At 47.0% G+C, this 26,682-nt stretch overlaps 2 protein-coding genes across 2 annotated transcripts in view; one reads left to right on the forward strand and one right to left on the reverse strand.

Annotated features, from left to right (window-relative positions):
• BARX2 (BARX homeobox 2) overlaps window positions 1–11,375 on the forward strand; it is a 32,157-nt gene extending 20,782 nt beyond the window's left edge. The window contains exons 2-4 of the mRNA XM_061368553.1: window positions 6,927–7,224; window positions 9,086–9,170; window positions 10,228–11,375. Of these exons, the coding sequence (XP_061224537.1) occupies window positions 6,927–7,224; window positions 9,086–9,170; window positions 10,228–10,479 (635 nt within the window). The 3' untranslated portion in view covers window positions 10,480–11,375. The remainder of the gene's footprint in view (window positions 1–6,926; window positions 7,225–9,085; window positions 9,171–10,227) is intronic.
• Window positions 1–26,682, reverse strand: part of ZBTB44 (zinc finger and BTB domain containing 44) — a 398,215-nt gene that overhangs the window by 120,410 nt on the left and 251,123 nt on the right. The gene's annotated exons all lie outside the window — the stretch shown is intronic.

Below are 26,682 nucleotides of genomic sequence, written 5' to 3' on the forward strand. Positions count from 1 at the left end.
TAATACATCGCATTCAATTGAGATTAGCATTTACGGACAAAAGTGGTTTTGTTTGCAACTGATATAGCTGGAAAGCCACTCAAAACCAATACAGGGACTGTCCTCTAATGTGCCTGGGGAAGGTGAAATAGGACACATGGATGAGCCCTTTTTTTCCCCCCAGCTAAGAAGCTGTTGTCAGAAATTACCATTTGAAAAGGTGCTGCTTTCCCCCCCACACTTCCACTTGGCTCATCACAGAAGGTGCAGACTCCCAAAGAACTGGCCTTCAGCTCTCCAAAAAAGGATCATTTTAGCTGTGCTAAAATTAGCTGCACTGATTTTTCCTTTCTTCTCTGTTTTCCTTCTGTGGACACATGCGGGTGAAATCCTGGCTCCACTGGAGCCGATGGGCTTTTTGCCATGGTCATGGGTTGAGCTTGGATTCTTCTACAAAGCAGGGGGTCTTTCAGCTGTGTAGCTGGGCTGCATTGAGTCTGGCAAGTCTCATAGTCTTTGTCAGGCTAATATAGTTCATTCAGTTGAAGTGGAAATAGGATGCGGTGTGAACTGCACCTGCAGTCTTTGTTTGAGGAGAACTTCACCCCAGGGAACCTCCCTGCGTGCCCTTTTGGAGCACCACCGGTGTCTCCTCATGCTCCAGCTCTGCAGTTCGCTTTGCAGTGCTCAGCCACTGAGGCACTCCTGATTCCCATGGGAATATTGGCCCTGTGCATTTGGGCTCAGTCTTGAGTTCTTTTTGGAAGCCTTCAGACCCTTCACCTCTGCTCATAAGCAGAGCCTTTAGCTTAGCTACAAAAGGTGTCCAACATGCAACCAAAGAAGAAGAGAGCTAGTAGGAAAAGAAACTACAAAACCAAAGACAAATCGCCTCTCCCAAAAGAGCACTAACTCTCAGTTAAGTGACCGAGCTCTTGGATGCGGAGATGCTGGAGAAGAGGAATGGCAACCAAGATAACTCTCCAGCCTTCCCAGTTCCAGCTTTCCTGTTTAATATGCAATAGCCACAGAAAGGTCAGATTATACAGCTGAGGAATGGCACTTTTAAAGGGTCAGAGGATCGCATGCAGGTTTTCCAGTTGTTTTAATTCTCAAGGAGGGGTAGGCTCTATAGCGTTGTTGTACAGTACAAGTGGAAAGAATGAGAAGAGAATCAATGTCTTCACTGCTGATAGGAAGGATCCCTGATGAATTATCTGTCACCACCTCTCTGGCCAAGCTTTGTTTAATAGGGATGCTAGAAACATGGATGTCCATAATTAGGTACCACCTCCGGGCTTGAGACTCGGTTGACTTGTGCAGGGGACAGCTTTAGGAAGACTGTGTCCATGCCTGGCCTTGCAGCCCATTACAAGAGGACACAAAGAGGGGTAGCTAGCTCTGAAAGCCCATCTGCATCACCGTATTGCAAGGACTGCACCGTGCAAATACACCAGCTCATGTCTTGGAAACTGTCAGGCTGTCAACACATTGTTCACAACCTAATTAGCCCACCTCTCCTCAGGCCATAATTAGCTCAGGTGCAATCATAGCCTGGCAGGGTTGTGCTGCTTCCCATTCTGGAGACAGCATCCTGGATCTCTGCACAGCACCGTGCTGCAGTGTGTAAATGGCACCCAGGTCATCTTGTAACTTGGGATCTAAGTGTTAGTTAATGACAGCACTCCAGTGGGTGTCTAGGAAGGGGCTATTTGCCCTTCCTGGTGTCCTGGTTATTTCCCTTGAGCCTTTTCCTAAGCACTTGTTCCCAAGGGGAAATGAATTTCCCTGGTATATGCACAGCCCATTGCTGTTCTTTATCCTTTTGCCTTTTTGTCCTTATCAAGGCACTTGGTGGAACACAGCACTGGTCTTGGAAGAGCCTGATGCAGGCTGCCTTCTCATAGTTAATCATAATATGGAGCTTAAGGAAAACATCGAGACTAAATAAGTGAAGATTTTTACTTACACAGTGGGTTAAGGGGAGGGTTTTGTGTGTTACTGGGTAATACAACACATGGGGTAAGGTCTACCCTGAGAGCAGGAATTGCTTCACTACCCTCAGTGGGGTTTCTGATGGGCAATAGAGGTGGCAGATCCATGCGGTGGTGCCTGAGGAAGCTGAGCAGGAGCACATCCCCTGCTGAGGGTCATGTTAGGTCTCTGGTCCATTGAGCTAGCTCTAGCAACCATAAGGCAAAGGAGCCCACACTGACCTGAGAGGACATCCTGGGGCACACAGTGGGTGTTTGGCTGCTGTTTTTAACCAGTTGGGTCCTGAGTTCCTGGACTGTACCGGGTCTGTGGGAATGGCCTGGCTGGCAAATGTCTACTTTTGGGGATCTACTTTATCGTAGATGTAATGCCCTCTCCCCTAAACCAGCTGCATGGTTCAACTCATTCTCAATCTTTCCTTGCTGCTTTTGCCTCCTTTGCTTCGCTCAGGGCTTGCTTCTTCCTTCCAGTAGGCTGCCCGCTCCTTCAGCAAAATGAAGTTCTTTCCCCACGACTCCTTCTTGGTTTGCTTTTGTTTTGGCACTCAGGAGACGACAGATTTATAGACCTTCCTGAGTCGTAAGTTCAATTTTCTTTCATTATTTACCTTTCACTGCAGCCCATTCGGAGCGAGATTTCATTCTGCCTCTGAGCGGGGCTGCCCTGCCAAGAGGAGCTTACCCATAAATCATTCCTTCCTCTTTCTTCCTTTCCAAAACAGCATTAGCTGAATTTGCCTAGGAGGAAAATGGTTCTGCCATTGCCGGCAGTCAAACAGTGCAATTAATTAGTGCTTTCCCTTTTCTCTTCCCTCCAGTCTGTCGTCTGATGGGCTTGAAAGTCAGCCAGGGAGGAGGGGAAAGGGGAAAAAGGAAGGGGAAAGATGTGTTTTAAGTATTCCTTTTTAATTAAAAGGTGATCAGGTGTTGTGGTGGTATCGACTGTGTCATGTCTGGTGCTCAGAAGCACCTTAGGAGAAACATCCCAGCATAGAATGGTTTGAGTTGGAAGGGACCTTAAAGCTCACTCATTTCCAACCCCCTGCCATGGGCAGGGACACCTTCCATTGGAGCAGCTTGCTCCAAGCCCCTGTGTCCAACCTGGCCTTGAGCACTGCCAGGGATGGGGCAGCCACAGCTCTGGGCACCCTCACAGGGAAGAGCTTCTGCCTAAGAGCGCATCTCAGTCTAACATTTGACTGTGCTGCCTCTTGATTGTTTTAGGTGGAAACAGTAAAGCGCTTGGTGCATGTTGCTGCTTTAATTCCTCATTTTCTGTCTTACAGGGGCTTCGTTTTGGTTTCCAAGTGCAAAAGAGCAGTGGGTCAGAATTGGGATAGGTGCTGAGGAACAATGCAGGAAAAGGCTGGGTGCAGCTGAAGCTGTTCTGAAAGGCAGGGAAAGGAAGAGCGCTCCGTTTCCATTCCTTCCCGTTTTGGGAGACAGAGCATGTCACAACAGTGCTGAGCAGACAAGAGCTGCTTGCCAGCATTTAATTTGTTGAAGATTAAGAAATTATTCCATTCTTACAATGCTGTTTGAATTCTGGGGGATGTGGAACTTAGATCTAGACTCAGATTTCATAGTGTTTGGAAGCAAAGGCTTTATCAGTGTAAGAACTGTATGGATGCTTTAAGGGGAGTCGTGTTAGTAGTGTACCTAGCTCAACTTCAGCTGCCTTTGAACTTTGGGATAACTATATCCAGAAGAGGACATTGAATTTAGGCTTGTTTATTTGTGATCTAGAAGCTAGCTAAGGCACTGTGGAAGCTATTTCTGGTTTCCTCTACCTGCAAGGACAGTTCACTGCTGAAACATTGCCTCTTTTCTGGCCAGCAACAACCTCAACCCTTTCCTCTTTCTCTAAAAGCTGTCCTTATCCTATGCCCTACCCATCCTGTGTCCTCATCAGGCTGAGGGCAGAAAGCTGAGAAGTCTTGTACACGGCTGGGCTGAACATCAGCAGATGCCTTCATTATTTACAGTGGTTTCTAAAAGCACCGTTGCAACTGTTAGGGTCAGACCATAAGCAAAGGCTTCTCTTTCAAGCACAGATGATAAACAAATCCAAGACACTTGGTGTCAGCAGCCTCGCCAATCTGTTCACCACCTGGAGCTTGAGGCAACCCAGCAGTTGCAAACCACTAGGAGTAGGACAGCCGTAAGGAAATCAGTGTCCTGACGTGGGCACCAAAAATAAGCCCGTGCTGAGCTTTTCTGAGCGCTTGGCCAGCTCACAGCTGCTGGCTGCTGAATGTTTGGGAAATGTATCCCCCCATTCAGGTGCTCAGCACTTGGAAGCGTGGACCTGACCAACTCCAATGTCATCTGCTTCTCTAACACCCAGCCAGTTCTGCTCTGCCGGACCAGCCATGTTCTCGCTGTCCATCGTGGAAAGAGGGAAGCAGTTCTTTTATTCCCCATCCTACCTGATTGTTAGGAAAATAGCCTGAAGACACTTCCCTCTGTTTGATCGAGGCAGATCTTAACCTCTGGGACCATTAGAGCAAGCCTCCCCCTACTCCAGGCAGTCCCACATGCTGCTTCCATGCCATATAGGAAAGCAAATATCCCTGATGTTTGAGCAACCTGGTCCAGTGGAAGTGTCCCTGCCTGTGGCAGGAGGTTGGAACTGGATGTGCTTTAAGGTCCCTTTCAATCCAAACCATTCTATGGTTATATGATTCTGATTGCTCTTATATCAAATACCTTTTGCTGACCTCCCTTGAAGAGAGTTCCTTGTAAGAATGCCTTTGGCCAGAGGTTCCAGTCAGTTGGAGCGTTGCAGGGGTTTCTGAGCTCTGCTGATTTATTACTCCTTAGTAATCTTGTGGTTTATGGAGCGCTGTACAGGGGTACAAGGGTATCAACTAACCAGTGATCTGGTGCCAGAAGGCACCCGTAGACAAGGACAGATTTCAGGCTGTGAGATAAGGCTCAGAGAATGAACGTACAGAGGAGCAGGAGCTCTGTGATGGGGTGGTTTGAATGAGGATCTCCTAACAGGAGGATAAGGGGATACAGTAAGACTGGATCTTCTCCTTTAAGGTGTGTAGAGCTTGGGAATCAGTTTTCAGTCTCCTTATTCAGAGCAGGTTGGAACTGGGGTCTCTTCTCATTTAGCCTCTGTGAACAAGACAGAAGAGCCAAGTCCCATTGACGAACCTCATCGCTCCCCTAGGAGCATCTCTTATGGTAAAGGTGCCTTCAGGTTCTTGCAGGCTGTGGAAGCAGGATCCGTTTTAGCTTTTGTGTAGCTGGGTACATAAATATCAGTAAGGGCAGCATTAAGGCAAAAGACAGGGCACTCTATCCCAATTCATGATCTTGGAGCAGCTACCGAGGTTTTAAAGCAAGGCAGAATTCCTGCCAGGTTCCTTGGTGATGCTGTAGGACAGCTGCAAAAGAGCTGCAGAAGGAAAAGGTCGATTTTGCACAAGCTGAAGGTTGCCTGGAAATTCTGATCTCATCTCTCAAGAACTTCTTTGGTGCTTTGTTTTAAAATCAATGGAGACAGCTTGATATTTGGCATCGCAGAGATGTGGAGGAGAAAGCAAGGCTTAAGCCCCAGTCTGCCTAAACCCCAGTTTGTAATCCCAGTCTTGTTTAAATCCCAGTCTGTTGGGATTTAAAGCGTTTTGGCAGTAGTTTTCCCAGCTTGCTTTGTAGGTGGCTGGATTTTGCACAGCTTGCAGTGGTTGTGGAGGGAAGTGACAATCAACAAGCTGTGTGATTCCTTGAGGTACTCAGTGCCTGGGACCTGATCTGTGCCATCAAAACCCTTCACTCAGGGGAGGAGGGTAAGAATACCCTCATATAGGTGTATATGCATGCTAATGACCTTATATATATATATATAAGGTCATCAACAGGCCAAGCTGACAGCTCCTTACTTCCACTGCAACAAGTTACTCACCAAAATAGACTCATGCAGGCCTACAGATCATTTTCATTAGTGGTGATTCACATCAAGAGTTGCCCAATCAGGCCTGCTGGTGCAAGGTGTTCCTTTCCACAGCACCATTTATCTAAAGATCTCGGAATCCTTTATGTACATTCAACTTGAATCCATGTTTTACCTCCAGTGGAGTAGGTAAGGAGGGCTGCTTCCATTCTGCAAAAGAGGCAAATGGAGGCACAGAGCAAGAGAGTGACTTGCCCAAGACTGTGCAGTTTGGTTGCAAAGTTATAGGGAGTATTCTTGTGCCCTGAGCAGAAATCTGTCTATAACTGTAAATTCAGGTCTGATGTGAATCAGAACTTCCTGTAGTGTTAGGGAACATTCAGATTTGTCACCCCAGAATGGCTCTCACCTTCAGGGATTGGAGGAGGATGGTTGGTTTGGCTTTAGGGATGCTATCAACTAGTTGGATGTGGAGTTAAGAGTCAGTGAAGAGCTTTGCTTCTGATCTATTCATCCTCATCTGCCTGTATGGTCAGTGGAGACAGCAGAGGATGAAAGTGGGGTTCATCTATCTGGTTAGTAGGTAACCCTCAGTTGCCTACTGAAGGATGAGATGAATTGTGACTTGAACTCCACTGTCTGTTGCCTGTAAGGGTAGAATAGGTAATTATCTCAAGTGAACCCAGTGTTCAGAGAGAAACAGACTTGCAGGAACAGGGGTAGGTGTCATCGTTTGCTTGGAGTTTAATCTCTTGTGGCAATCAGATGACTTCAATGGGGAGTGTTAAAATAGCTCCTAAAAAACCAGCCATCCATGAAAACATGGCCTTCCTTTCCCTATACTAGAGATATGCACATCAAGATTCCCACCCTGAGGAAACCTATGAAGTTTAGGAGAAGGAACAGATCCAGAGAGGGGAATTGATTTGCTTGTTGTCGTTAGGACAGAGTCAGGAAAGGTATTCCTGTCTCCCTACTCTCTCCAGTGCTCCCATTACCACACTGCCACTGAACTGGCCTTCATCCCCCTCTGCTTCCTCCCTTGCCAGGCTCCCCTTCTCTGCGGGCGTACCCTCTCATCTCCGTCATCACCCGGCAGCCCTCCGTGGTCCCTCACCTCGTCCCTGCTGCCACCAGCTCCCGCGTGCTGCCAGCCCAGACCCCGGCAGGCACTGCCAGCTCCGAGGCACCAGCCAGCGAGACCCATGGCAGCAGCGAGTCGGAGGCAGAGCAGCCCACACCTCGGCTGAAGAAGCCACGCCGGAGCAGGACCATCTTCACCGAGCTCCAGCTGATGGGCTTGGAGAAGAAGTTCCAGAAGCAGAAGTATCTTTCTACCCCTGACAGGTAGGTCAGACTCTTCCACTAGGAGAAGGAATGAGCTAAAGGGCTGCTTTGGACCTGCTCAGCTCATCCCATACTGACTGTAGTGTTCTGCCTCCTGGTTCCACAAAGATGCCTCTGCCATTGGCCAGTGGGTAGATGACCGGATTCAATTCCAGGGCTTAACTTTTCCTGGGATAGATAACTTTTCCACAGATAGATTAGCTCAATGGAAAGACCACATGGTGATATATGTGCTTGCTAGCAGGCAAGCAGGCTCAGAAACAGGCGAAGTACTGAACAGAAGGATCTTCGTCTTTCCCATTCTTGCTGCTCATGACAAAGAGGTGAAGCTTGTCTACCACACTTGGGTAGCAATTCAGTGAGAAGGTGATGGCTTTTCCAGCAGCTTGGAAAACACATCCAAGGTTGCAGGGGTTTGAAAGCTGCCTTGCCCTTGTGAAGGCAAATAACTTGCCTTTTTGAAGGCAAAGGGAAGTTCTTGAGGACTACTTGGTACCACGTGGAGAAACCAAGCTAAGGAGAGGCTTTAGCTTTTTAAAAAGGCTTTGGATCCTATTCTGCAAGTTGAAATGGTGAGAGAAAGACCTGTCTGATTCCTATGAGGTCTGTAAACCTAGAGAGGGTTTGGAAGGTACACCAGGCCTTGAACTCCACAGATGGCAGGGCCCCAGTATCTAGACTGAAGATGACATTCTGTGCTCATTCTGCCTGGCCAGGCCGTATCACACAGTGTCAGAGCTCCTAATGCTCCTGTGCCGGCTCTTCACAGCTTCACATAACCAGATGGATGACACTGTTGATGAAGCACTCGAGGCTGTTAATTATTATTATCATATGACTGTTCCTTGGCTTTGGACATGTTTGAGGCTGATGAGCAATTCCTGTCCGTGTACCATTTCCCCTCTGTTTGTTTCCTCGGGTTTCTAGGCAATGCTGGTTACCCTAATGTGTGTGGCAAGAGCTGGTAACAGGTCACCAAGTATGATCAGACATGTGCACTGAGGCAAGAAGAGTTAGTCAAGCAGGGCTTCTCTCTGTCAACTCACGGCTGGAAACGTGATGGCAAAGCAATGGGTTGTGATTCAGGTACAAGTTTGGAGGTGTTTGTGGATAGGAGGGTAGGTCTATTACCCTAAGAGCCCACCTGAAACTGAAGTTTCATTATGAAAAACTTGGCCTTGACATTTTGTTTTACCCTATCCAAAGGCTGGGAATGACTTGCCAGGAAGCTCATGCAGTCCAGACCACATTGGAACGTGGCTCTGGGTTGGAGCTGTCCCACCTGAAGGCTTTGCGTGACTCTATGGGGCCTTTAACCCAGCGTGGTTGAGGATTTCCAGCTCCATCCATTGTGCAACTCCATGGCAAAGCTGCCAGATGCATGGAGCTATCACCTGTGGGGAAGGATAAAGAGTTACTTTGAGCTGAATTTGCTTCGTATCCTGGGTTTTAATATAGAAATAGTGAATGGTCTCAGAGGAACTTGCATAGGTTGGAGATTTGTGGAGGATGAATCAGGATTATGGGCTGTCTGCCACATATAGCCTTAAGCTAAGCACGCAAATAATTCATTTATAAGCCTGAATTGCCTATAATAGCAGAATGCAGAAGGAATTAATAGATTTAGATGTACTACTACTCCGTGAGAAATGAGAAAGTATTAATACCCCCATTATGTGGGTAGTGAAGAAGAAATAGGATGCAAAGAGCAGACTGATGCTGGGTGTCTTGGTTCTTAGGTGCTTGCTTCAGACACCATAGACCTGTTTATCAGGGATGTGGTGTACCAGCAGCTGTCCCAGAGCATCTGAGCTCTTCTTGTCCTCTGTCAACTCATTTCAGTGTCTCTTTTGTCTCCAAGGTTGGACTTAGCCCAGTCGCTGGGGCTGACACAGCTGCAGGTGAAGACGTGGTACCAGAACCGGAGGATGAAGTGGAAGAAAATGGTAAGTGGTTCATTCCATCATCCTTTAGAACAGATCTGGAAGCTGAGCACGGTGTCAGTGACCTGTGTCTGTTGAGATCCAGCTTTGGTTTATTCTTGATCACTTTTCTTAGAGACCCTCTTTGTTCTTCAGATATTCATCCTGCAGCCTAGTGGGCTAGAGGGGCCCTTAGGCAGTAGGAAGGATACAAAGCAAAGAGATGAAAGAAATGAAGACAGAACAGAGGGAAGAACCAAAATATCTCCCTCTGCACTTTTAGCATTCCTGGGATCTTAATGCTTGTGGGGTAGGTTATGTGCATAGGCAAAAAAGATTGTGCTGTTCCATGGAAACCAGTGCAGTTTTGAGAGCTAATACCATTAGTTCCTGCTTTTCATATCTTCATGTCTTTCACTTCTTCACAGCTTCATGGCCCTTTTCCAGTTAAAATGCTTTTAGAAAGGACAAGTGTCCAATAAATCCTGGTGGAAACCATGATGCTGTGACATTCTCAAGTGGAGATGTTTATGTATTCTGATCTGGCAGAGGAGGTGCAGTTCTAGACCGTATCTCTGAATGTGTGTGACAGCTGCAGAAGTTACTGCCACTTAAATCCGGGATTAGCTTGGATACAGATCTTTGGAAGTGTCTTATTGCTGCAGTGATGGTGTGAAGGGAGAGGGAATTAAACATAGGATCAGACCTGGCTTGCTGACTCCCACCTCTTGCTCAGATGAGAGGGGTCTCATTCCAAGACTTGGGCTTGGAATAAAGCAAACACTCAGGAAAGGAGCTAAATCTTCTGTCTGCAGTGATGAGGACTGCATGCCTGGGTTGCTCTTGGGCTTCCTGTAGGAACTGGCTTAAAGACCTCCAGAGTTCTGGGTGTCCTTGCTGATAACGTTTGCATTTCATTCTATTTCCATGAGAAAATGGGTGAACTCACTCCATGAATGCAGGCTGAAACGGTGACCATGGACTCACTTTTGAGGTCAAAGCCGAGTTTCATCCTTCCCTGAAGGATGTCTCACAGCAGCAGAGTTCGCATTGATCCTGATGGTTCATCTCATTGCTCCAGGTGCTGAAGGGTGGACAGGAAGCTCCAACAAAGCCCAAAGGCCGTCCAAAGAAAAACTCCATTCCCACCTCGGAAGAGATAGAAGCAGAAGAGAAAATGAACAGTCAGGCTCAGAGTCAGGAGCTGGAGGGATCTCAAGCCCCAGAGGAGCCTAAACTGACAGAGGAGAAGCCAGAAGTCTCTTTGGAGACAGAGGAGTCTCCAGAACATACACCAGAGCCCTCCTCAGAGGAGACTACACCATCGAGTTAAAAGGGGAAGAAAGGAGGGAAAAAGAAAAGCAAAAAGAAATATTAAAGAGAAAAACCAAAACCAAATATATATATATGTATATATATATTTAAATATGTATGTAATTGTGTGTGTGTACATATATATATAAATATATATATATATATGTAGACCTTGTGTATAAGTCTAAAGATTGGTCACTTTGTGCCTTTGGGAATCAGCCATCATGGGCCATGGTGGGAGAAAGACCGTGCTGGGACTGTGTTGGAGGGGTCGGTGTGATAGCTTAACTTTACCCTTGCCTTTTAAAGTAGTGCAAATGGACAGAGCGCTTGGTCTGGTCTCAGATCAGGGACAGTGAAGAAATGGGGAGCTCTGATAGCTCCATTTCCTTGTGTAACAGCACTTATTTGTGTTTGGGATGGGCCCTACTCCAAACCATTTCAGGAAGGAGCTCGATCCCATCGCTTTGCTTTGGCCCAGTGTAAAGATCAAAGCTTCTGAAGCGAGATCCACACCGGGTTCAGCATCCAGGTTTCATCTCTCGTGGTCGGTTGGGTGCCGTGTCTGTGGATTTGCAGTGATCCAGGATAAAACTTGGAATGAGAGGATGGGTTTGGATTTGAGTCTGCTCCAAAAGCTTTGGGATGCTTGGAGCTGGGATTGTTGCTTCGGGCCCACTTCTAATTCTTGTCAGGTTTTTTTCTAAAGAACACTTAAATGTTTCCAGGGCTTTGGGAGAAGGATGGATTGAAGAAGTTGCTGCAGAAAGTTCACATTTGTCTAAGATGTGTGCCAAGAATAGACGTGCATCGTGTTTCATAAAGTCTTGTTAAGGGTGCATTTTGCCCAAAGGCTGCAAGAGATGTATTCAGATAACCTTTATTTTTTAATTAAAAATGAAATATCTAAATAAACCAGTTGTTGTTGTTTCTCTTTCAGTGCTAGACAGAGACTTTTTGTGGGCTAGGCTTGCCTGTTCTAACAAACCCTGGAGAAAATGGGAGTCATCAGACTTTCCGTAACACTCCTGTGTAGCAAGCACTGGGTAGACTTCCTTGTAGCACCTTGCTGAGGTAGGTGAGGGGTGTTGGTAATGCCACCTTGTCACTGGGTGCAGATGAACGTGTCAGAATGAGAGTGTTCTGGCTGTGGACACCCCATTTGTGGGTCTTGGTGCCCCTGTGAAGATGATTTGATATCCCTTTTTTGGGGTAGTGGTAGCAGTTCACACACATAGATCTCAAGTGACTTATCCAAAGAGTGGGGAGAAGGGATTTCTTCTCATCCCACAACCCCCCTGCACCCTCCAGTTTCTTGCTCAATGGGGTTTGGAAGACTTTAATTCCACCTCTGGATTAGCTCTGCTGTGGCACGTGCATCTGCATCAGGTAACACTGACATGGCAACACTCCAGCTGACTTCAGCAGAGCCAGGGTGGGACGTTGCTCCACTCGCTGTGTATTTCATGCATAGTAATCAGCTTTGAAGAGGCATCTACAGATTTAAGTGCAATCCACAGGTTTACACCTAAACCTAAAACAAATGCACCAGAGTTGGGCAATGCTCGTTTGGAAGAGCCTTGGGAAATCCCAGGCGTTCGATGCTATTTAGCTGCTTTTTACTGGCATAGAAGGATGGAAGCGGGATAGGTTTCCCTCTTGCCTGCTGTGTTGAAGATGCAGGCTGTGAGCTATGAAATCTTTCCTCTGCCATCAAAATACTTCCAAATTTGTCTTTGAACCCGGCAGGATTTGGTGATAGGCACAGGGAGAGGCAAGGGTGGTTTATGTGGGGTTCCCATACAGGATGTTGTTGCACATTCCTTTATCTGTGGCAGTCTTTTCTCATTGTCTTGTCTTTCTTTTCCTTTCCAGAACTGTGCTTTAGTTCCACCGTATCTATTGGACTTGAAATGGCATTGAATTGAGACAAGGCCTAAGGCCTGTTCGTACAGGAATTAGATGAGGTGGTCTATGAAAGCCACAGTTGTCCTCTGTTATTCTTGGATAGCAGCATCAGCACTGTTATCTCAAAGTAGAGATAAGAGTTTCCACAGGTCTTAAGTGCTGTAGTAGTCAGTGAGGGTGAAGAGAGCAATTCCAATTCTGGTGAACTAACAAACCAAATACATCCAGAGGTGTATTTGAAACATGGGAGATGTCAGCATACAGCCGTTCTATCAGCCAAAGGCTGCTCCATACAATGGGTGATGCATGTGGGGCTTGCGTTTCCTTTTCTGCAGTGGGTTTGTCTGGTTTCAGGTGGTTTGATCGATTTACAGAGCAGCAAGAAAAGGAGAAACAGGAGCAAAGGAGTTATCTTCTTACTCTGCGATGGGCAGTGCTGTCCACTGAAATGGGTAGATAAGAAAATAGAAAATGTGAAATCCTTTTCAAGCTGCACGTTTAAGGCACCAGCAAAGGCGAAGTTGGTGAGCTTCCAGCAAAGAGTAAAGCAAGTGTTACAAAACGACATTTCCCACTTCCCAGAGGAAAATAATTGTTCCTGACTCAGCCCCATTTTATGGTGGGAACAGTTCCAGGGATTTGACTTTATGTTTTCTTTCCTTAATCCCATTCTAATCACTTATGAGTCAATCTGGGTACAAATGCAATACTCAAGCTGTCTGGGCTAGTTTTGAATGAGCCCATAAGACACTGGGGATGATTTTGTTCCTCTTCTGGCTGAGTAGCAATCTTAGCATCTTCTTTTTCAATGCAGTACTTTGGGTGCAAAATTAGCTCTTGAAATGCTGATACTTGCTTCCACTGAGCTCCTTTTGCTGACTTGCCTGATCATCTCTTGAGTGTTCATGGAAAGCACATGCAGAATGTGTCTGTTTGGATGGAAACCCATTGAATTATTTCTTGGCTAAATCTTTTCATACTTTTTGTTTGTCCTGGGTTAGATCTGCAGCTGGAGAAAAACCATCTACAGATTCTGGTGGAATTGAACATAGCGATCCCAGCCATTGTTGGTAGGCAAATACTTCTTTTCATGGAATCACTGGTTTGAGCTGTATGGGACCGTAAAGCTCATCCAGTTCCAACCCCTGCCATGGGCAGGGACCCCATCCTCTAGAGCAGCTTGCTCCAAGCCCCTGTGTCCCACCTGGCCTTGAGCACTGCCAGGGATGGGGCAGCCACAGCTTCTCTGGGTGAGTTTTCTCTTGTTCCAAGATTTTCCTCCACTGGAATTCAAAGGATTGAGGAGTTATTCCCCTTTGCTTTGGGCTGAGCTGAGCTGGAGAAAGCCTGGCTGGTTGAGTTTAGCTTTTAAAGGGGATTGTGGTGATGCCCGGCTCTCATGGCTGTGGGTTGCGTTTGCTTCATTCTTCTGAGACCCAGAAAGAACATTGCAAGGCTCATCCCTGTCTTTACTGAGAGAATGACAGCGAAGGGCTTTCCAAGTGCCTGGTCCTGCAGGTAGTTCTACTTCTTTAAAAGGCTGTTGAGTGCTCTGTCTCCCAGGCATCTCCTGTCCTAGGACTGTTTGTCACTTATCCGAGGAGCCTCATCGTGTGCCCTTGGGGTTGAACCTTGCTGATGTTCAGGGGTGTTTGGCTTCCAGTTCTGACAGCGAGGAACAAGCCCCGATGTCGAAATCCCAACTTCCCTACAGGGATTGAAAGTGCTCATATCCGGAGTTCTGGCTGGGACCCACCTTTTATTGTACCCACTGTTTAGGTAATCTCGCAAAGCACTGAGCTCATCCTGCAGGATGGTTAAGTTCCCCCAGGTCCCAGCAGGGATGAATGGGCTTTGGTCTTGTTTTGCAAGAGAAAAAGGATGTGTTCATTTAACTTCAGACCAGTACAAAGGAATTTGGTGCTTGGGTGAGTTTTCAGTTCCATCACCTCCCTTCAGGAGCAAAATGGAAAAGGACAGTGGGAAGAGTATGAGTGAAACAAAGAGGAAGAGGAGGTGAGAGGAAAAGCAAAGGTGAAAAGCTTACCTGGGTCAAGCTATGTGAAAATGAAAACTAGGGAGAAAAATAATGTTGTAAAATCAACTTTTGGTATATTTTGATAGGTAAAGCTCTGGTTTTGTAAAGAGAGCTGTATCTGGGGCTTAGCTATACATGCAGGATGGTGAATGGCAGCTTTTTCTGTTTCCTTTTAGCCGATGTAAGTTAAAAGCTGAGTAAAGAGCAGTTGAGTTAGACTTGAGCTACAATACAGGATTTGGACCTAAATCTGTGTCTTGACAAAGGCAGAAGTTTGGTGAAGCCTAGATCCTGTGGAATCTCAGATGCTGGGCATGAGCTTCCTGCAAGGATGCTCCTCTTTCTTCCCTAGGTTTTGCTGTAAAATGAAGATGAGGGGTTTTAGGGGCTTAAATCTTCGCAGCACAGTAGTTTTCCTGTTTTAAAGAGAGTGGCACATTGCAAGCATAAGAGTTGTAATTCAAACCTCTGAGCTTTCAGACTCTACAGTCCTGGAGTTGAAGTTCATGAGGGAGCATAGGGATTTGAGCCCTAAAATCTATATCCCTGTCAGAAACAGATCTGTTTTTTCCCCTCATAGCAGGTAAGCTGTGATTTCTAGGCTTTCTCCTCAATTCTAGTCCCTTCTCATACTGTTAATCTCCCCAAACCTACTGTCTCAGCGCAATGGTATCATTCCACCTTAGCACAGCAGTTACTGCTAGGAAGGAAGCTGCTTATCGCTCCCGGGACCCATAGGTGCCAAAAGGGAGAGATGTAGTGCTAGGAGGTTGCCAACGGAGAGTGTTAACCCCTCCAGGCTGTTCCGACATGTCAGCCAAGGGCTGGAAACACCAAAGCTCTTGTTCTGTCAGACAATTGAGAGTAATAGGTTCCTGAAATCATCCTGGTCCTAGACCTTCCTGCAGGCAGCTGGGAGGAAGGCTCCTTCCCCCTTCTAGAGCGTGCTAGGGCCCAGCAAAAGCAGGGGATGTGATGGGAATGCTTGGGCAAACAGTTCTAGCGTTTGCATAGAACCAAAGGAACCAAACCCTTGTAGGTAAAACCACCATTCCAGACCTTTTACGCTTCCCATACAAGGGACAGTAATGTCTTTCCCTTAGCTTAAACTTCCCCATTCTCACCACACACAAAGCCCAGCATAGAATCCCAGAGTGGTTTGAATTGGAAGGGACCTTAAAGCTCATCCAGCTCCAACCCCTGCCACGGGCATGGATGTCTTTCACTAGAGCAGCTTGCTCCAAGCACCATCCAACCTGGCCTTGAACACTGCAAGGGATGGGGCAGCCACAGCTTCTCTGGGCAGCCTGCATCTCCTCTGGGTAACCTGCAACTTCTGGGCAGCCAAGCCAAGACCTCCTCCTATGTCAAGGTGAGTCTGGAGGATGCTGGGGGTTAATTTTTCTGTCATTGGTTGTAGCAGCATCATACCATTAATTCCTGTGTAGATGCTCAGAAACAATGGGCTCCAAACTTGCCTTACCTCAGTTCGAAGTAGGGACCACAGGCTCTTTTCTTCCAAGGAGCAGACTTACACAAATAAGGCTTCTAAAGCCATCTCTTGAGCAGCAGGACACTGAACTACATGGCTGAGAAAGGGTTTCCAGATTGCAGCAGGGAAAGGGTAGCAAGCACTTCGGTGCTAAAGCAAAACCTTTCTTACTTATACCAGAGCTATGGTACCCCACTCTGATGCTGTGCCTCTAGTTGAGGTAGGGTGGGGTTGACTGGTGTACATCTATGGACAAGAGATGCTGCAAGGTGCTGGAGATGCTCTTGCAGCCAGAGTATTAAAGTTAAAGCAGGTCTGAGAGCTGCTTGAAGTCAGGCAGGTTCTGGTATTGATGGAAGAAGCAAAGCGCTGGGAGAAAGATTTCAGCAGCATCCTTCTCCTATCACAGCTTGGGTGGCCGTTGCATCAGCATCAGCTCATCATTATGATGTTATAGTAGGAGTAACGGGGGAAAAGAGGTGTAAAGTGTCATGAAAACAGCAGGGCATCTTCCTTGGCACTGCTGGATACAGATATTTGTGGTTCTCAAGTACCTTTTAGCAAGGTGGAAGATGATTTTTAAGTCCAAATCACGCAGCTGCTCTCAGTGGAGCTCTCCTGGAGAATATGGAGGGAATATGGACTCTCTAAGACATCTCACAGCTAAATAAGAAGCCAAAGAGCTGAAAAGTGGTGGATTAAAAGCAGTAAATCCCCATGCCACAGAGTTCCTGCTCCCAGCTTATGGCACCAGTTCAGTGAGAAGAGACTTCTCCTCCATCACCCATCCCTGTCCTTAGCATGTATGTGCACTTACAAGCCCTCGTGCTCTGGGCATCCAAGGTCCTGCCAGCAGAGGTGGGAATTGCCCTCTTTATGGAATCTTGGCTTGCCTCTGATTCCAGCTCCTTTTCCAAACCTTTCTGCCTCTGCCCCTTCCCAGTCAGCTTTGCTCCTGCAGGGAATTGCACCTTCCAGGATTCCCAGAGCTAGGATCCACCCGTGCTGCCATGTCTTAAGCAGTAGTGCCTGGGTCTGCTCCCAGACTACAGGCTGCTGGATGGGTATGGGATGATCCATGTGGGAACATGGCTTCAGTCAGAGAGGCCTGATCCCTTGGAAAGGGGTACAGAGCATCAACACTCAGGGAGCAAATAGCTGGAGTTTAGGCCACCTAAGCAGGGAGCCAGCTTTTCCAAGCTGGGATTTGCACATAGGAACTTTTCCATGATGAAAATGAAGTGCAGCTAATCCATAACGTCATCTGCTGCTCCACACGGAGCTGTGTCTATTATTTGGGTGGGGAGCATGACTCAGAGAACTGATTTCCTCCCGTGTCCATGCTGCTCGTTGCTGCAAATACAATGGGGTATTTTTCCCCTCTGTGTTTCATTTGGTGTTATTTAGGATAATGATGCTGAGGAGGTGTCTGATAATGGGATTAGGAGCCCAGACTGGGAGTTCCGTGCCTTGTTCTCCAAGTGCCTGAGTGAATATTTACCCCTGAGGTCATAATTAGATGCGTTTGTGCAGTGTAAATTCACCCATCGTGAGCAGTGAGATGAAGATGTCAAAGAGTAGAGGATGGTTCAACCTTTGTCCTCACCTCTTGCCAGGAGAAATGGGATAACTCCTTTGGGAAGCATCAGCCAGATGTTTCCCTGCTGACTCCGAGGTTGGTTGTTCCCCTCCCCAAGGACCTGCCTCTCTCCTCGTGCCATGTTGTCCAACAGGGATAAGCAGAAGCCCATGACCTTGGTCCTCCCCTTCGTGGAAGCTATTTGAAAGCTGTGGAGCTCTATCTATCTATCTATCTATCTATCTATCCATCCATCCATCCATCCATCCATCCATCCATCCATCCATCCATCTATCTATCTATCTATCTATCTATCTATCTATCTATCTATCTATCCATCCATCCATCCATCCATCCATCCATCCATCCATCCATATCTATCCCATTTCACTGTTTTGGGGGGTTTCCTTGGTTTGTTTTCTTTTTACAAGCATTGTCCATTGCCTCAAGCAGCTTTTCTCCTTCTCTGCTGCTTCTCTCACTGGGTATTTATAGCCAGGGATCATATCTCCATGCAGCCTTCATCCTGCCAGGCTCTTGGAGGCTTGTCTCATGAGATAAGCTCCTTCCCCCATCACTCTGGTGTCCTTCTCTGCTCCTGTTCCAGGCTGAATTTATCTCTCTTGAGCACAGGGGATGAGACCTAGACCCATCGAGCAGAGAAGGTCTCACAGCAGTGCTGTTTCCTCCTTGTCTGGCTCATTTTGGAGTACATGAATGCATTGTTTTTAACATGGGTGACCTGATTTCGGTGGCCACGAGCCTTGTTTAAGGGGTCACTGATTACCATGCTCCCAGTTTGCTCCTCCCTGTCTCATTCCTCCGCTCCTCTCCTCCATCTCCTGGGTTTCCTGCAGTTTGCACAGTCCTGTTTGGTAATGGCAATCTGACCCAGCTTTCTGCCACCAGCAGACTTCCAGGGCTCAACTCGGCTGTTCTGCCCAGGGTTTTCATTCAAGACTTACACAGAATGAGTCTGAATCCTGCCCAACTCTGTTAATAAACTCCCTCGAGCCCACTTGTGTCCCTATGAACACGTTCTGCTGTGGTCTCTGGCCACCTCGAATGGAAAACCCCACTTTTGCCAGTGAGGTTGTTAATTCCTGACACAGAATGATACAGTCCATACCAGTGAATGGTGCTCTGCATTTCCTTGGGCTAGAAACCCCATTACCTTATTGAAGAGAGCGACTAGGCAGAGCAAACTTCCTTCCATGTTACCCCATTTCCCTGTATCTCCTTTCTCCCCCACGTTGCTTTTTCCCCCTAAGCTCTAAAATGGTCTGCTTACTCCATATGTTCTTCCCAGTTCTTAGATACATGGGACATTCCTTCAGTGCCACCTTCAGCCAGATTCATTAAAATCAATTCATTTCAATCAATTCAAATCCATGATCAATTCATTAAAATCAATCTCTTTGATTGGATTTTATCTGATTGACTACAATCAGTATTCTGCTCTGGCAGTTTGTGCTTCTGAGACTTGTTTTGTACCAGCTTGTCACTGTTCCAGCATTCCTGCCCTGATTTCCCTTCCCAACCTGACTCCTGCTTTCAGCAACTGGAGTATTTGAGTTCATGTTTTCCTATATGGAATCATAAAATGGGTGATAAATGCAGGTTTTGCTTTCCATGAGAGTGGAGATGCCCTCTGAATAACGAGGTTGCAGTGGAAGTGGATAACTACACATGGAGATGGATCAGCACTACAGATCTACATCTACACAGTGAATTCATCTGACCAAAGGCTGAGTTCCCACATGCCACCCAAGTGCATTTCCCTCTGAGGATCCAAAGGTCAGCCAAGCAGGGGTGGGAAACGGGAACCATCCTGCACAGCACCATTTCCAACGGTTATAATGGCAGCATCCTCTCAAACCTGCCAGTGCTGCTGCTGCTTCTGTGGGGTTTTCTTTGCCGTTGTTAATCTTCATTATCCTCATCCCCTCTGTTTGTTTTCGTTGCAGATTTATTAGGTGCACAGTTAAGGGCTGTTTAGCTTTGCACGACTGTCATCGCCAGCACGTTATGAATGGGATCATTCACTGACAGACTATTTAAACACTGGAAGGGGGGAAAATTTACTGCTCCAGGCCAGTGAGGAAGCCAAGATCAACTGAAACTCGGCTGCGTTTCTCCTTCCATGTAGGAATGTGACGAAGGTGCTCGGAGGTTCCTTTCGTGTATCTTCATCCTTAATTTATCCCCTCGCGTCAAACTGAATGTCACTTGGGTTTGCAGTGGTATTTTACCTAAAATAAAGCCTTTCTTTCTGACAGCTTGCAAGAGCCTGGAGAGCTAAAAATGTGGCTAAACAGGCAGTCACACACCTGCTGATTAAGGCTATGAATAAGCTGTGACCAGTCATGCAGCCCCTGACAGCACAGCCAGGCAGAGGGATGCTTTAAGGGAAAAAGGGAAGATTGTCCTGTGGATCAGATAGAATCCTGGTTGTGGCACCTGGGAGCGATTCTGACTTTATTCCCATGAGAACCTTGGAAAAAGACCTTGCCAGCTTTTAATATTCCTGCTCCATACCTGGCAAAGTGGCACATCCCCTGTTCTGCTGGATTCATAGACCCATAGACTGGTGTGGGTTGGAAGGGACCTTAAAGCTCATCTTTAAAGCCATAAGCAGGGACACCTTCCACTAGAGCAGGTTGTTCCAAGCCCCTGTGTCCAGCCTGGCCTTGAGCACTGCCAGGGATGGGGCAACCACAGCTTCTCTGGGCAACCTCTATGATGCTCTTAGTGCTGCAGTGATTTAATGACTGTGTACCATCATCTCAAAGCTTTAGGATTACTACAGGGCAAGAGAAAGGGAAGCCTCTTGTAACCTCTTTAGGCACTGGAGCTGCTCTAAGGTCTCCCCTTCAGGAGCTTTCTCTTCTCCAGGCTGGCTCCATGGAGTTAAAACCATTCTAGGCCAGAAATCAGAGCTGGATCTTTCCTTTGGTCACTTCTTCCATTCGTGTAACTTGGTGGCATCTTCTACAGGGCAGGACTCAGGGCAGTAAGGTTCCCATAAGTGGTCGTCTCCTCTCTCCTTCAGCTGAAGGGAGCTAGGGAAGTGCTGTAGGAAACTTTCTCTGTTTTAAATGTTCTTCTTGAAAGGGTATTGTCTCCCTTTTTATTTGTTTAGTGTTGATAGTTGCTATTTCTTACTCTTAGATGTACCCTCCAATCAAGGTTGTTTGCCCACGTATGTTCCATCACGTCCTTGACATCCCGGTCTTTCATAGTTGTCTTTAGTTACTCAGAAGCATGTAAGTCTATATTATGACATGGATGTGTGTGTGACTATAGATGTGCAGGACTGGCCGAGCTCCAGGAAGGCAGCCGGTGGGGACTGCTGGGTGTTGAGTGAGGGACGTAGGTGGCCTGAGGTTTCCCGTCTCTGATGCTCTGACCCTGTGAATTCCACTGTTTTTTTCCCAAGTGAAAGTTTTCCCTTCACCTGATCCTGGGATATCGCCAGGCTTCCAGCCCATTAAACACGGGGGATCGAGTTGTGTTGTAAAGTTGACCAAAATGACCATTTCATCTCTTTTTCTCCAGCAGCTCCGTGCTGCCGTGCAAGGCTTCTTGCCTAATCCACTCGGATTCAGAGTTAAGCCTCCTGCACTTGGTATATTTGCGTGTAGGTATTTGAGAGATTTAAATGGACACCACTAACCCCCCATGGGGTCTCATTTCTGAACATACCTTCGAAACTTAAGCTGAGGGAGGAAGATGAGACACAAAGGCTTCTTTTCTGTAGCAATCAGCTTTAATTTGACTCTCCTTACAGGTTGCAATGAAGAAAACAAGAACTCCATGGCCATGATTTTAAGTGCTTTCACAGCATTAGTTGATGGGAAGCTTCTAAGTTAGGGGAAGTGCCCATTTTACAGATATGGAAGCTGAAAGCACAAAGCACACTTCTTAAAAGCAGAAAAACAAGCATGGCAAGAAAGCAAACCCCAGGGATCCTGCCTGATGGCAAGAAGAGCATGCTGCTCATAAGAAATGCATTGTAATTCCTTAGAAAAGCTTTGTCTTGTTATAAATCTTAACAGAGTTTCTCACAAATGCTGTCTACTTTGGAGTCCAAGCCACTTCAGGTCTCTTAGGTCCCATTTCAGTTTGCTGCAATGGAACTCCCATATCCAGATTGCAATATTCGTTCATGTTCTAAAGCCAGTGCTCTCTGGCAGTGTTCAAGGCCAGGTTGGACACTCTTGGTTGACATGAGGCATCCCTGCCCATGGCAGGGGGTTTGAACTGGATGGTCTTCAGGTCCTTTCCAACCCAAACCATTCCATGATTCTATGAACTTCACCTGGATTTAATAGGAATGCTGCATGTTCCACAGTGGGAGTCGCTGTGATTTACACTCTTCTGCTGGCTCTTCCTCCAGTGTTCTCCTCCAGTATTGGCTGGTAGTTGCATTGCTTTATCAAGTCCTTGTTGCTTTAATGGTATGCAAAAAATGAGCCCTTTCAGGAGTGACAGTAAAGAGGCGAAGAAATAAGCTTCACCTTTGATTTCTTATTCCCATTGTGAGAATCTGGCAGCCAACATTGCTCAAAACACTTCTCCCTTTGGGTGGGCTTCATCTCTTTGACCATCTAAAAGCTTGCTGCTTAGGCTGAGCTGACCATCTCCTTCCATGCAAGGCCACTGCAGGGAAAGAGATCTCCTTACTTTATACTTTTTGCTGCCTAAATAACATCTGAAGCCACCATACCTTGATTGGCATAGAAATTAATGATTCCCTGCTGCCTTTTGCAAAAGCAGATGTTAGAGTTTGACTACTTTGTTCTTAGCTGAACACTACCTACAGCACAGAGTAAATGTGGAGAATACAGAGGAACTTAGGCAAATAGGTGCCTAAACAGTAGACTTGGGTTTGTCCAGCCTCTGTGGTTGCCAAGGGCTCGGAGGGAAATACAAGGAGCAGTAGCAGACAGATGCAGAGCAATCTTTCTTCCACAAGGGCCCTTTTCCTAAACTCTAACAGCTGGCTTAACCCTGGTACATGACATTGTATCCGCCTTCCAACTGCAGCTTACTCCTGGCTCTAATGACCCTAGGTATCATTATCCACACAAATTACACTCTGGCTCTTGGGTTTCAGAAGCATCGTGTGGCAGTGAGTCCCGCAGCCTCATTAAGCGATCAACTGAGCTCTTCCTCCTCTCTTCTGTGCCAATCTCCTTCGTGTTCATCAAGGATGGGTGCCTTGCTCTGCCCTCTGCAACCCCTCACGTGGCTTTGGGTTCACTGACCTCCCTCACCCGGCATTTGTGCCCTTCTGGGGTGTGTAGGTGAGAGCAGAACGGGGCCCATCATCTTGGTAATTGCTGGTATTATAACTCATAAAGTCCTATTTTTATCCAGCTTTTTTGTACTTCCCAGGAGCTGTGGGCATAAGAACAGATGCTGCATTAAAAATAGGTGATCTTGCTAACCAGGCTGTGAGTAGCTGTGTTCTGTTCAGCCTTGGCTTTTTAACTTGGGGAAAGAGCAGAGAAGTATCTGCACTTGCTGAACAGAGTAATAATAACCCGCTGTTATGGTTCTTCCATCTGGAATACAAATAACGTGGAAACATTCCCCCATGCTCAGGCACAATGGTTTTGAATGGAGACAGCATTAACGTGGCTGAGGCTGTAGGAAACCTTCTATTCATAGGGCTCAGCTCCTGGCTGTGCCAAGTCCCTTTCCTTGCATGTACTTTTATTGTCAATGAGTTCATTAGCTCTTGGTGCAGGGGCAGAAGCAAAAGGGCTTTAATCGCAGCTTCTGGAAAACAATAGCTTTTGGGGGAGGTTTGAGTTTTAATTAACATCATATTTTAAGATTTTGCATCAAAATATGAGATGGATGTTGGAATGACACGCTGCTCAGTTTTAAATCTACTGGATTTTCCCTAATGGACAGGATGGATGATGGAGACGGCGGGAGAGATGCTTTAACAGCAAAGCTAATTGAGCATGGAGCAGTGTGCCTGGGTTATGGTGGGTTTTCCATTACTGGAAATAGCGATATCCAGGGAAAATTTCTCTTCTTAAGAAACTTCCTCTAATTAGATTTAATTCTGTGCTATAAGAGAGATGAAAAGAGGGGATCACACTGGTCCCCCGTCACCGTGTCCGGTGCTGTTAGCATCACCATGACTCTATGGAACCAGGACTGAACCAGCTCCTGGGAGCTGAATGGGTGCTCTCTGCTGTGTCTGTGGGTCAGTTGTGGGGGGCACCACAATAGCTGTTCCATGCAGAAGGGCAGCGGCTGGAATTGCTGCAATGCAGTTAGGTTTAATCCTGCCTTGGCACCGCGCGCTCCCTCGGCGTGCCTTGCCTGGCAATGCTGCTTTATAAATAGAGGGAGCAGAATGCAGAAATCACAGCGAGGAGCATTCAGGGCCCGGGACATGGTGTCACTGTACATGAATCTATAGGGCATGTGGAATGGGTGGCACTGAGCTGCAGGCTCTGCCTTGCCATAAGCCCAGCATTGGGATTTCTCCTCTCAGCTTCAGCCTCCCATCCTGGTCAGCAGGCAAACAGGCTTTGGGGAAGCAGATGGATGACACGAGGAAAAGAGGGGAGGGACAGATATCTATAGGTAGGGTAGGCTGGAATGACAGCAAATGGGGAGGAGAGGACATCTGTTATTGCATAAGTTTTTATATCTCACCCAGTCTATTTATACAGATGTTTCCTGAAAAGAACACATTCCTGATCCCTTGCAACACCCAGTTTCCAGCATTCCCAGCTTCCAAGGCCTGGTGCTGGCAACTAAAATGCCAAAGGCTTTTTGAAGTTTCTTCAAGCCAACAGTGTCTAAATGTAAGCCTCTTCTTTCCAGTGCAAAGGCATCTCTGTGGCATGAACTGCAGGGATGCTGCACCCCAGGCACCACATCCTGCTCCCCCCTATACACAGTGTTATCCATGCAACACATCTTGTCTGCTGGCTGAGCATGGAAAAGCGTAATAGAGTATAAAACTCTTCAGGACCTTGCATAAATAGCTGATGGGAATTTCTGTCTGGGTTTCTTTCTGTTGTTTCCTGCTCTTTTTATGCTCAAGAAGGTGGTTGTATGCATTCTGTTGAGGCAGGAGAGGAGAAGGCTCCTCATTCCTTTCACCTGTTGCAGTAGCTTGGAATTCTTGCTTAGCTAAAATTACTGGCTTGAAGTGCAGCACAGTGCAATGCTATACAGAAACCTAGAGACGTAGTCGAGTTGTATTTTCAACTGACATAAATCAGTGCGGAGCCATTTATACCCTCCGAGCATCTGGCTGAGGATTAGCTATTTCATCTTCTGTCCTCCCTGCCAGAGCCTCCTCCCATGGGCAAGGAATAGCATTGACCCTAAGGACTCCCAGTGTCTGCTCTTCATGCCACATCCATGGGATGTTCTTTACCTCCCTCTTTTAGATAGGGAGGAGGAGAAGTGTGTGCTCCAGTGATGGAGGCAGCGATGCCAATTGCTTCCCAGGCTTTGCCTATGAGATTGGGATGAGGTATGTCATATGGGGAATATAACCTGCAAGAAAAAGGCAGTGCTGTGCAGCAATGGGAGCTTTAATTGCATATTAATACTGGGAAAGGCACATGAATCCTGAGCCCATGTTATACATGGGGTTTGGAGAAGGAAAAGAAGAGCCTTGCCTCAGCGAAGCCTGGCCTTGGCAGGGGAAGCTGTTCCCACTCTTATCCATTGAGGCAGACAAAGGGTGAAGAAAAAGGGAAGAGAAGGCAGAAACCACATATAAACAGTAATTAATACTCTCCAGGCTGCTGCTCCTTGGTCACGTTAAACCTCTAATCCCAGGGATTTAAGGATGTGGCTTTCTATTGGTCTCCAGATAAGAAGTGTGGAAAGGGATTGATGCGTGAAAGCCTTTGCATCCAACTCCTCAGCCACTGGCAAGCCAGGCACCCTTCCTGCGCATCCCGCATCCCGCAGGAAAGCCGATCCTATTGGGTACTGCTCTCAGGGTGCCTGGGATGTGTCCCTGCCATGGGGGTTCGGTGGCTGCTGGAATGGATTCCTTCTCCAGCGCTTACCTCTGCTCCTTGGCAAGGGGAAATGCTCCCTCGCTTGAACTCTCCAGGTTAAGCCACACCATTCCTGAGCGTCATTCATCCTTAAAGGTGCTGTCAAGAAGATGACACAAGAATTTGCTAAGAAACTGATGTTTCCCCTCATCCCCTGCTCTCCCTTAGGGCTCGCAGGCACCCTGGCTAAGGAAGCAGTAATGAAAGGGAAGGAATTAAATTGCATTGCAGCAGCCAACACGAGGGGCTGGCTCCAGCCTGTACATGGGCTCTGTGTCCTTCAGGGGCAAACCAAGCTCTGGACCCTTTTTCTGGTTGTATCAATGAGATTAACCCCAATCATCATCATTTCTGGGCCTTCAGTGGTCTGTGATGTTAACTTCAAGTGAGCTGATCTAACTCCGTTTTGCAGATGAGCGACTGAGCATCGTTTCCCAACCTGACTCACTCTTTCAAGCAACAGATAATATCAAGATACTATCAGGTTTTGAGAAATAGAAACCAGCATGTTTTCAGGGCTGTTTTGGAAAGGGTAATATGCAGGAATTGCTCATCCCACCAACAAGTAGGAGCGAGCCCAACACAGCCCAGCTCAGGAGGGGTCTCCTCTTTCAGAAGCTGTGCAAAGCCATTCATTTTCTCTGGCAAATAATGATAGTTTAGGGTTAAGATTTATGGCACGGCTGTTAGTGTCCTGATGGTAGATATGCAGGGCTATTTAGCTGTTGCCGAAGGTGGAAATCCATAAAGATGATGGAAGAGTTTCTTCCCAGACAGCACAAAAGGTCATTTGGTTTTTAATCCAAGAGCTGGTGATGCTCCTGCTCCATTTGTGAGTTCCCCACTGGGAAAACCCAGGGAGGCAAAAGCAAAATCCCAACATGTTTATTGCTGCTATTTCAGTGCAAGGTAATGGTACTAGTCATAATGATGATGATGGTGATAATAATGGTGTGACGGTTGCTGGTGCTGCACAGGAAACCAAGTCCTCTGTCAAAACATGGTTTGGGTTGACTTTTCCCCACCTTTTTGGGTCCTGCATATCCAGACCCTTCTCCTGCGTCCCGCACCTCCCCTCTGGCAATGCCCATCTCCAACTGCAGAGACAATGGTGACAAACAACAAAGGTGGCAAAAGCCCTGCTAAAGGTT

The sequence above is a fragment of the Neopsephotus bourkii genome, unplaced genomic scaffold (genome assembly GCF_033783945.1).
Source record: "Neopsephotus bourkii isolate Nb327-2 ecotype Australia unplaced genomic scaffold, CSIRO-AGI_Nbou_v1 NB_1433, whole genome shotgun sequence".
Taxonomy (NCBI): Eukaryota; Metazoa; Chordata; class Aves; order Psittaciformes; family Psittacidae; genus Neopsephotus; species Neopsephotus bourkii.